This window comes from Lissotriton helveticus, chromosome 1_1 (genome assembly GCF_964261635.1).
Source record: "Lissotriton helveticus chromosome 1_1, aLisHel1.1, whole genome shotgun sequence".
Taxonomy (NCBI): domain Eukaryota; kingdom Metazoa; phylum Chordata; class Amphibia; order Caudata; family Salamandridae; genus Lissotriton; species Lissotriton helveticus.
The window spans coordinates 54,092,147-54,104,179 of NC_136057.1; the positions used below are offsets into that span (position 1 = coordinate 54,092,147).

General features: G+C 45.1%; 1 protein-coding gene across 1 annotated transcript in view; it reads right to left on the reverse strand.

Annotated features, from left to right (window-relative positions):
- The window catches only part of LOC144822678 (uncharacterized), a 73,492-nt gene that overhangs the window by 47,951 nt on the left and 13,508 nt on the right, over positions 1-12,033 (reverse strand). Inside the window, exon 2 of the mRNA XM_078680491.1 lies at positions 7,979-9,594. Coding sequence (XP_078536617.1) covers positions 7,979-9,344 — 1,366 coding nt within the window. The 5' untranslated portion in view covers positions 9,345-9,594. The remainder of the gene's footprint in view (positions 1-7,978; positions 9,595-12,033) is intronic.

The following is a 12,033-nucleotide window of genomic DNA, read 5'->3' on the forward strand; positions in this document are numbered from 1 at the left end:
CGATATTACTTACCTCGATATTAATGCCATCTCGATATTCTCTAGTCGATATTATGTCCAGTCGAAATAAATGACTCGATATTAAGACTGTACACCGAAAATAGAATGCCGGGAACAGAGAGTTATTACTGTGCCATCAATAAGCTCCTTAGGTGCTGCACCTAAAAATGCTGATATTACATTTTTTTTCAGAACGCCGGGAAAGGGGACTATTAGTCTGATAAGAAGCTACAAATGGTTGCTCTCTGTTGCAGGGAATCCCAGCCCACAATCAGAGCCTGAGAAGTCCCTCCCCAAGGTGAGTAGGTTATTTTTGAAAAGTAGTTTGGCCTCGTCGCCGGTATTGGATTATTTTCCTCAAGATACCACTAGCAAAGTGCCCAATAATTCCAAATCAGCCTACGGGCTTGCTGTCTTTCACAGTATTGGGTGTAAATGCCTGAGATGTCCTGATGGTTTTCTGCTTCAATATGGCCACCACGCAGGCATGAATGTAAATTTTCAGCCCTCACACACCTTCTTCACAGCAGGCACCAGGTGTGTGTGGGGGGGATCTCCCCGCACTCAGGTGTGTTATTTATTTATTAATTAAGTGTTTTATATAGCGCAAACGTGACCCAACTGGGTATCAGAGTGCTTCACAATTCTATAGGACTGTACTTCTGACATTTGGTTTGATTAGTCCATTAAACAAACTACCAAGTATATATATTCAATTTTACGTGGAAAGCATTTCTACTTTACAAATAATACATGTCCTAAACATTACTAGAGATCAACATGCATTACAATAGTATGTGTCCTAAATATTACAACATGTGATATTTTAGAAATACATGTACTAAGAATACCTCATATCATTTAGTACAGTGGATTGTACGCAGCAAGCAACTGTTTACAGAATATATAGCTGTTATCCTATACTGCTTTCGGCCCGGACACGTTGTACAGATGGGGCAGGGTCGCGTCATGATGCTGCTGGTGGGAGCTGCCAGAGGATGCTTCAATGGCATGGCCCTCTGTACATGCCAATGTCCCCTCCACCACAAGCTGTCCTTCCAGTACCTTAGGTGCCAACTTTACAGTCGACAGTGAAGTTTCTGGTCGGAAGCAGTAGACATGAGCACTTTAGTTGAAACGGCTGCTACCATTATGCGAAGGGGAGGTGGTGAAGGCAAGAAAATGAAGTCATTTGCTTTTGTAAATAACAAGCAAGGAGAGGCAAGCAGCGATGAGTGAGATGGTGAGGAACTGGCTCTCTTACTTTGAAGTCAGAGAAAGAACAGGCTGTTTAGGGGAAACATCGTCTGACATTTGAACTCGGTCTGTGAATAAACAGCAAATGTGACGAGATATGAACAAGAATTACAGCCGTTTACAATAAAGCTTGGAGCGAGTGAAAAAAGTGCTCATATGAAGTGCTCTTAGACAAAGAAAAAAGAAAAAGTGCCTAAAGCAGTTGATAATATGGGACCATTGCAAGTATACAAGTAACGGGACGGTTCTCCGTGGGAGGGAACAATCTACAAAAAGGAGGGACAAGTAGGAAAGATTAGCCATTTGGAAGTAAGGCTGTTTAAAGGAGATTCGAAGAAACAAATAAAAAGTAATGGCGGGCAGTAAGCCCACAAAGTTAAGCGCTGTTGCGGCAAGACCTAAAAAAAAGAACTGTGCGGATGTTTCAGAATATATCAGAATTGGTATAAATGAAGCACATTTGTTTTGTATTACTGAAGTGTGGAGAAAAATATTTGAATAAGATTGAAACACATTAATACACTAAGGGATGACATTTGCAAACATTATCATTTATGCGCAGTAAAACCATATTTCGGTGTAAATATAATGATCATTTCAATTGAGAATGTGTTGTCTGTAATGGCAGGGCGCTACCACACCAAGTATACTCCACACTACGCCACTCAACTCCACACCACTCCACTCCAATCTATGCCACTCACCCCATGAAACAACACTCCACAACCCCTCTACTCCACACCACTTACCCCACACCAATCCACCCCACTCCACTCAAATCCACCCCACTCCACTCAAAAGTACCCCAGTCCATCCCACTCCAATTCACCCCATTCCAATCTATCCATTCCCAATTTACCCACCGCAATCTACCCGACTCTAACTCAATCTACCCCCATTCCACTCCAATCTACCCTAATACACTCAATCTAACCCAATCTACCCGACTCCACCCCAATCTACCGCACTCCTCTCCGATTTACACCACTCTGCTCCAATATACCCCAGTCTACCCCACTCCACTCCAATCCACTCCTCAAATTTATCCCACTCTACTCCAAAGTACCCCAATCCATCCACCTCCAATTCAACCCATTCCAATCTATCCAGTACCAATTTACTCACCGCAATCTACCCCACTCTAACTCAATCTACCCCATCCCGCTCAAAACTACCCCACTCCACTCATATTTACCCTACTCTGCTCCAATATACCCCAGTCTACCCCACTCAACTTCAATCTACCCCAACTCTAATCTACTCCAATCTAACTGACTTCACCCCAATCTACCTCACTCTACTTCAGTCCAATTTACCCCACTCCATTTCAATGTATCCAACTGCAATCTATTCAACTCATCTACACTCCTACCACACTCTACCCACTCCAAACTACCAGAATCTACCCACTCCAAACTACCACAATCTATCCAACTCCAATCTACCATAATCTACTGCACTCCACTGTAATCTACCCCACTCCACCCAATCTATCCCTCCCCACTTCATCCAATCTACCCCACTCCACTCCATCCTAATCTACCCCACAAAACTCCACTCCAATCTAACCAATTCTACTCCACCCAACTCTACCCAAACCTTCCTCATTCCAGTCGAATCTAATCCACTCCACCCTACTCCAATCTACCCTACACCACTCCATCCCAAACTTACCTATCCCAATCTACCCCATCCAATCTACCCCACTCAAATCTACTCCCATCAATTCCACCACACTCTACCCCACCCCAACCCAATCTACCCTAAACCATTCTATATAACTCCACTCCATTCTAATCCAGTCAAATGTACCGCAATCCAAACTACCCCAATATACTGCACTCTAATCTACTCCACTCCAGTCTTCTCCACTCTACTCCAATCTACCTCATTCCACCCCACTCTTTCCCAATCTATCCCACTCCAATCCACCCCGATCCATCCTACTCCACCTCAATCTACTCCACTCCACCCAAATCTACCTCATTTCAATCTACCCCACTTGACTCCAATCTACCCCATTAGAATTTAGAATTTAAAACATTTGTAGAGCGCAGCGTTCACCATACGGTTTCTTGGCGCTATAGTAGTAGGTCCAGCCACTGAGGGCGGAGTAACCAGGCGCAAAGGAAAATGGGCAGGTTACAAGGGAAAAGCCTGTCGAAACAGGAACGTTTTTAAATCTTTGCGGAAAGATGAATATTGTGTGGCCAAGCGTAGGTGATCAGGGAGGGAGTTCCAGAAAGTGGGAGCCAAAGTTGAAAAATTGGCTCCACCCCACTTTTTACGCTTAAAACGTGGAATTTGCAGGAGGGATTTGGAGGAGGAGCGAAGCTCTCTGATCGGGACATAATCGTGGATCAGAGAGGAAATAAAAGCGGGGGCAGTGCCCTGGCGAGCCTGAAAGACCATACAGCCGGTATTGAAAAGGGAACGTTCCTTAACAGGGAGCCAATGAAGCTTCTTTAGGAGGGGTGTGGAATGGTGAAAGCGGGGGAGACCATACACCAACCGGGCCGCTTGGTTCTGGATCATCTGGAGCTTCCGCAGGCTGTATGCAGGGATGCCGTTGTATATGGCATTGGCATAGTCCAGCCGCGAAATCACTAGTGCGGACTTGATCAACTTAAGTGCTTGGGGGGAAAAGAAACGGGAGACAGTGCAAATGGTTCGAAGAGTGAGAAAACAGGAAGAGACAACTGAGCTGATTTGTGAGTGTAGAGTGAGTTGGTTATTAATTTTAACACCCAGGGTTTTGACTGTGGAAGAAGGAGTGGGGGAAGTACCAAAAGAGGAAGGCCAGAAAAGTGAATTCCAGGGACTGGAAGAACCACCAGTGAGAACCAACTCGGTTTTATCCGGGTTCAGTTTGAGATGGTTGTGGTTCATCCAGTCCCTGATGAAAATCATAATAGATTGGAAGTTTAAGATAGAAAGGGGTGAGGAGGAAAGATTGAAGATGAGCTGGAGGTCATCCGCGTAATTGTACACGGTGACCTCCAGCTGCTGAAGTGCAAAGATTAGAGGAAAAATGTAAAGGTTAAACAATAAGGGAGAAAGAGAAGAACCCTGGGGGACACCACAAGTGACTTGTAGAGGTGTGGTAGTGAAATCCCCCAACCGAACCGCCTGGGTGCGGTCCCTCAGGAAGGAGGAGAGCCAGACCAGGGCTGAGCCCTCTATTCCCGCCGCCCTGACACGTGACAACAGGATGGTATGGTCCACCGTGTCAAAGGCGGCGGAGAGGTCGAGGAGCACCAGCGCCTGACGATTGTCGTGATCCATACCCTCCCTGAGGTTGTCCAGGACCGACACCACGACCGATTTGGTGGAGTGCCTGGGACGGAAGCCGGCCTGGCAAGAAGCTAAGCCGCCATTTGCTTCTACGTGGGCGCTGAGTACCGAGGTGACATGGCGCTCAAGCACCTTGCCCAGGTAGGGTAACAAAGAGATGGGGCGGTAGTTTGCTGAGATAGAGGGGTCAGCGCCGGGCTTCTTTAAAAAGGGCACTATTGTGGCTGATTTAAGAGCGGGAATCACCACTCCCTGAGTAAGAGAGCTATTAAGGAAAGTGGTGGGGGGCTGGGGACAGGCAGAGTAAATCTGTTGTAGGATTCTTGCCGGGCAGATATCTGCCGGAGAACCCGATTTAACTTTCGAGAGTATCACTAAGAATGCTTCCTCAGTAATGGGGGGAATGACATTAAGATGGTTTTGAACAGTGGGGGGAGAAGGATCAACAAAGGTAGAGGAGGGGAGGGGGATGTTGGCTTTGATGGTTACAATTTTGTCCACAAAATAGGTATTTAATTGATCACAAAGGAACTGGGTAGGGGTGATTTGGGGTGAGACTCTATCGGAGAAAGCTAGGTCGTTCACTATGCCAAAGATCTCCCTAGGTTTATTTTCCGCTGTCATTATTTTTGTTGAAAAATAGATGGTTTTGGCAGCTATAATAGCTTTTTTATACTCAGTAAGAGATGTTAAATAGTGAGTTTTTAATGAGGGGCAGTAATTTCTTCTCCATTGCCTCTCTGCTTGCCGTACGGTCAGTTTTAGATCTTTTAGGTGGTCGGTGAACCACCTGTTGGAGTCCTTGGGTCGACGGGTGGAAATACGGCGTAGAGGAGCAACCGAATCACAACCTCCAGCCAGCCAGGTATTAATGGCAATGGCTTGAGAGTTGGATGAAAGACCGGAGAGGGTCGGACAGGAATTCCAAAGCAGGGAGGTCAAGGAGAGAAGATCAACTCGGTTCCAATTCCGCGCCCAGGTGTTTTTGGCATGTGGAACCTTGGACACCGAGTTGAGAGAGATGGAAAAGGAAATAAAGGCATGATCGGACCAAGGACAGGGAGATACAGACACCAAGGAAACAGGAAGATTGAGGGACCAGACCTGGTCAAGTATATGACCGTGAGAGTGTGTGGGGACGGAAATGTGAGGGACAAAGTTAAGGGAAAGGAGAGATTCGGTAAATTCTTTAGATGCGGTGCACTCTAAAGGGTCCGAGGGCCAGTAGTTAAAATCGCCTAGCACTAAGACCGAGGCGTAGTTGACCGCCAGAGTGGCTAGTAGGTCTTGAAATGCTGGCAAAAACAGAGATGAAGGCTGGGGTGGACGGTACATCAATAGGCATGTGATAGGAGGGGAAAAAGAAAGGGAACGGACTACAAGGAATTCGGTAGGGGGGATAGGAGGGAAGGAAAGAAGTTGAAAATTAAATTCAGACCGAGCAATTAAAGCCACACCACCACCTATCCTGCCTGCAGGGCGGTCGGCGCGCAGAGCAACATAGGAAGGGGGGAGGGCAGCCAACAGTGCGGGAAGGGAAGAATCACAAAACCAGGTTTCGGTCAGGAGAAGTATGTCAGGCTTCTCGGAATCAAGAAGGACAAACAACTCTACCCCAATCTATCCCCCTTCTATCTACCCCACCAACCTCATGCCACTAACTTTTAGCCATGTCGAACAGCAGTCACACTGGTGTACATAATGGATAAAACTCGTTGCCAAAGCCAATAGCTTTCGGATAGGAAACACCTATTTGTTTTGACAATGCTTGTTTTCAGTGGGTGTTTTTTTCATCATATTCACACAGAACAGCCTACAGCCAACTCCAAGCAGGCACAGGTGTTCAACTGTGCCTGGGCACAGCAGGGGATTCCCTAAAGGGCCTGGCTTATGTTTCTTTATTTTTTATTTTTAAGGGTTCCCGGACACTTTCTTGGGGTTCTCGGACCCTTGCAAACTTGTGTATCCTTATTGGATATCGATAGGGTTTCAGACCGAGCAGCAGGTCTCCGAACATCACAAATGTCCACCAGGGTACAAGGCCAATTACTGTGCCTGCGCAGACACCTGCCTAAGGTTTGCGGACCTCAAGGGTCATGATGTGGAATCCAACCTCTGTTCAAAATCAGCAATTTCTTACTACATTTTAACATTAGGCAGCCCCTGTGCCAGGGAGAGACAGGATGCCACCACAGCTCTTTATGGCTTCTTTAGTATTTTTACAGGATGCGGGGAACAAGTCTCTTCATCATGTAATGGTTCAAGATGTAGCCAGCCAATCAGGGAGCTTCAGGTCCGCAGACCCAACTTTGGGTTTACGTATCCGAAATGGATGGGCGAAAAAGCTTCCTCATCCAATTGGATCCAATATATTTTTACATTTGTGTCCGCGAGTCCAGATGCACGGACCATTCATGGGCTAAAGGTCCCGCTAGCTCTATCTTAAATGACTAGCGGCTTGATTTGAGGACCACAAAAAAACACTGCATGAAACTAGCCATGCCAATCCCAAATAGTTTTGTGCAGATTCATTGAACTGTACCAAAGTTATTATATGTGTGTATATATATAATTATATTACATGGGATTCTGTAATCCCTGTATAAATGGCAGCCTCTAATTTCTTTATAATCAGGAATTTGTGATGCACCAAGTCAGTGATTATGAAGAAAAGACGTCAGAACTCAGCTTTTATAAGTTATTACAGACGAGTTCTGAGGGCACAATGTCTGCTGCCAGCGCCAGCAGCTGATGTGAAAAGAAGGTCAAGTCACGAAGCATAATTGAAGCAGCTGTTTAAAGCAACAAACAGAACTTTGCTTTTATTACTTCTGCTGTATGTTACTAGCTTACTATGAGAAGCAGAGGGAATATGTTTATTAGTTTCCTTAGATAAAGAAAGGGTGGAATCTTTCTGCATGTTTCTACACGTTCCGAGCTACTGCAGCTTTTTTTTTTTTCAATGGACATTTATTGAACTGTTTCTAACATCTTTTTGCAACAAATATCTAACAGTTTTTATTTTTACTTTTGCACAAGAGGTTTTAAGTTCATTCTTCATGTTTGCTGCATATATAGGAGCTACAGACCAAGGTTTGAGGGAAAGGTGATGGTGTGACCATGTATTATACAGGATAAAGTACCACCTGGTGCATATAATAAGATTATTTCAAGTCACGTCAGAGTTCCAAAAACCTTTGTGTATCTGTCTATCACGAGGTGGTGTGCACTCCTGGAGAACTCTGCAGTGACAACAACATCCCTGGTCAGCCCTGCTGTTGAGGCTGGGGGTCAGTATCGCTCAGTGGGTTCATTCCAAACCATAATCCTCCCTTCAGAGACTTTCAAAAATCTGACCATACGCATTTTGAAGAGGTTACATGTGTTAGTATGCACTCCGAGAGACCATTTATAGTGAAACACATACCTGGGGTAGCTTCAAACAGCAATAAATGTGATTTTGTATTTCCTCTCTCCATTGAGTCTTCATCTGCAGTATTTGTATCCAGTCCTAGGAATGATGGAGGCACACACTGACCCCGCTCATCAGGACAGAGCAGTTCTGCCTTGCAGTTCTGATGTTGATGCTGTGATTCAGGGTGCAGTGGTTCGAGTATGTAGTTCTGATCTGAACCCTCTGCATCAGTACAGGGAGGTTCTAGCTTGTACTTCTGATCTGAACGGTGTGCATCTGTACAGGCCGGTTCTAGATTGTCATTTTTATCTGGTTCCTGTGCTTCAGGAAGCACTGACTCTAGCTCTCGGTCCTGTGCTGCAGTGTGCATTGGTTCTAGCTTGTACTTCTGATCTGAACCATGTGCATCAGTATAGGCCGGGTCTAGATTGTCATGTTTGTCTGGTTCCAGTGCTTCAGGGCGCATAGATTCCAGCTCATAGTTCACGATTGGATCCTGCGCAAAAGGAAGTTCCTGCTTCAAGCATAGGTGTTGCTGTAGGCACTGGGTTTGTTGTGACCCCAAATCATCAAAGGACAACAGCCCAGACTCTAAGTGTTCGTCTGATGACTTCCCATCAGGTGACACGGGTTGTAGGCACTGGTTCTCCTGGCGATCTTGGAAATCAGAACACATCAATTCTTCCTCCAAGGGATCATCAGGTCCATTCCCATCTGGTAGAGCGGGTTGTGTACAGTGGTTTTGCTGTAGTTCGTGTCCATCAGGAAATAGTGGGTGTGGGCAGAGGTTCTGTTGTTGGTCCCAGCTATTATCAGACAATGGAGATGGTTCTTGCTTCAGGGGCTCATCTGGCTCCCACTCTTCTGGGAACGCTAATTGTACGCTCTGGTCTTGCTCTGGTCTCTGCCCATCAACAAATTCTGAGTGAAGACACAGCTTTGCCTCCAGTGATCTGCCTGAAGGATCTGTCTGAGGGCACCGGGATAGAGGACAATCCTGCTGTACTCCATTTCTATCTGGAAACCCAGGTTGCAAGCACTGGTCCTGCTGTGGGTGATGTCGATCAGGAAACCTTGGCTGTAGACAAAGGCTTGGCTCCTCTGGACGCCCTTGAACATCAGTTGGCGAGGAGAGCGTACACTCCTGCTTTGGTGCATGCCCATCAGAGAACACCGGCTGAAGACACAAGCTCGGTTCCTCTGACCTGTCCAGTTGAGGTGTCGCAGGAGACTGGCTAACAGCACAATCTCTAATGCTCGCCGGACAGACCATCTCCAAAGACACTGCACCATTGTCTAGATAACCTTGATCCTTTTCTATCCAGATTTTCTTAATCAGCCCAGCGACTCTAGAAGGTACGCCCTCCACAGTATTCATCTAGTTATCCAGTTTGGCTTCCAACTCCTCCAGCATGGATAGAAGAATAATGTGGGGCAGGTTCTCCGAAAGCGGTTCCAGGTCCTGGTCCCTCTGAGCATCATTTCGGGATCTTGAAGTTGAGACATCATGAAGAGGTAAAGATGGGACTGTGGCTCTTACGGATTCACGTGAACACTGCGCTGTCACTTTCTTTTCTGGAGCCCGTCTTCTGCCCATTCTGGTAAATTAATGTTCAAGTCTCAAGTTTCTGCAGAGGAGAGGAAAAGAGAAAAGACAACACGTTATCACAGGACAGTTAGCTCACAATACTCCTGATCAGAGAGAATTGCGAATTTCTAAAACCTGAAAAAAATGGAATCATTAAAATTTCACAATACCCGCAACATAGTTCATATATTATGAAAGGCACGGATTTGAAATGTGTTTCCAACATTACGTCTGTTCCTGCTCAAATTGTACACTGTGCAACCACAAAAAGAGAATACAGTAACTGCCTTGCAGCAATGAAAGGTTTATAATACCCTGGCAGACAAGACTGCGCTATCATCCTCAATTGCACTGTACACCTCTCTTTTGCAGTATTCAGGTCAGTGACTGAAGCACGCGCCAACATACCAAACCTCTACAGGATCTACAAAACGCGTGTTATGTCATTGCATATAAAGAGAGCATGTTCAACCTGGGGTTTCTTGGAACTGAATCAGAAATACATGAAAGAGGAGAAAACGAACCATAACGGGGAAGAATCTAGTCTGAATAGTCTTGTGGGCTGTCAGATTTCTGGATGAAAGGAACTTGTACCAAAGCTGCGTCCACCTGATCTGATCCTCTGTAATTTTGCAATAGCAAGTAAATTCAAGCGAGGATATCTCTGCTTTTGTACGGGTGTATGCATTTCCACCTGGTTTGCAATGAAATGAGGGGCTAGACCTCTCACCCCTTTAGGGCTGAGGCAGAAGGTCTCGGAGTGGATTTGTTATTTCAATATAGGTGTGGCGCGTGCCCACCTCTGAAGATGATGTAGTACACAAGCTGCGTCGCTGTGAATTACTTGTAGTTTATGAATGGTGATATTGGGTATTCTTACATATACTCTGTTGGCATAATGCGCTCTAGATAGGACTGCGGCCAGCGCTATTGATTTTCTTGTCTAAAGGGGGAGGAGTGGGGTTAGTTTCTGAAGCAGTTTCATCACAAATCTGCATTTAGATCCTACTGCTCCAGCAGCTGGTTCTTGCTAAGATTGCTATTGATTATCACTCAGAGGCTTTTAGCGGTGGGTTTAGGCTCCGGTAGCAATCTCATTTTTGTTGGAGAGTAAAGTTGGCTCCAAACATTGGTCTTATTCTTTCAAATTACAATCTCAGTTTGGTCAATATTCAGTTTTAGCTGATTCAACCTCATCAAGTAATCATCAAATTGAATCATATTTTGAGACTGGAGTTGTGAGGCTGACATTCCATTGATAATAATAATCTGAGAGCTGGTGTATTTATAAAGCCTGGAACCTCTTGAAGACAGTTCTCTGGCCAATAGTTTTTGCAGGTTAAGGGAGCAGAGGTATTGCCCTGAAATTCTTGGTTATATCCAGGACTTCTCCCTGGTTTTTCAGTAACAAGAGCTCTACAGCATTTTGAAACGCGCTTGGAGCGACAGCTTGAGCTGCTGAATTGATGAAAACGCTTTGCAGGGGACTGCTCAAGACCTCGCTTTTAGATGGAGACACAGCATCCTCAGTGTCCAGATACCCTTGGGGTGTGCCTTATAAATGCTGATTGATTGATTGATGAGGTCAGAGATTCCATGACTGCTGGAGGGCAAGGGTCAGTTGGTGACCCAGATTTGACCTTGATCATTAAATTCATGAAGCCTGTTTATTTCTTCAAACATGGATAAGGTGGTTGAGTTTTTTCAGACTCAACTTCAGAATTACTGCTGCTGTATTTGTTTATACTATCTTTAAAGAAATTTTTTTTGTTAAGTATTTAGATTGTCACAGAATGCCTCAATAGGAGTCAGGGAAGTTCTCATTTCATCTGGGAGCGACTAATCATTCAGGATTTTAAAAAACAATTTTCATTTGCTTCTAAGATTTGTTTTGCCTATTAAGAGGACTTTGCATGGAACGGGGTTGCCTTTATATTCCTCAAGCTCAATTTAAAAATGTGATTTTGCTCTCTTTAGCATCCCTCTCCCGCCACTGTTGACGCAATGCAGGTTTTGCCTCCTTTAACTCTGGCTTGTACCAGGGCACTGGTCTGGTGCGGTTTATAACACGCTGTTGGATTTGAGGGGTGTGGGTCACTACCCTGTCTGAGCCTCAGAGTGGATTATTTTTCTTTGGAGAGAAAGTCTTCAATTGATGGGAAGAGGGGGGAGGGGTTTGAAAGTGTTGATAACACTGGCTCTGTTAATGTATCGCCATGTGTGTATGGTTTTATTTCCTGCTTGTGGATCAAGTTAGAAAAATCTACCGAATACAAACGCTGATCAAATACTGATTGGACCATATGCAAGGAAGGAAGATTATATTCAGTCAATTCGAATTATACGCCCAGATCAGATCTAAGGGATTTCGTTTTATGTGATCTGAGCATGTAATGTGCTGGTGTAAATTCAACATCATTAAATCAGCAAATTCATTATCTTTAGGGACCAAGTTTTCGTCATCAACTCGAAACTTGAG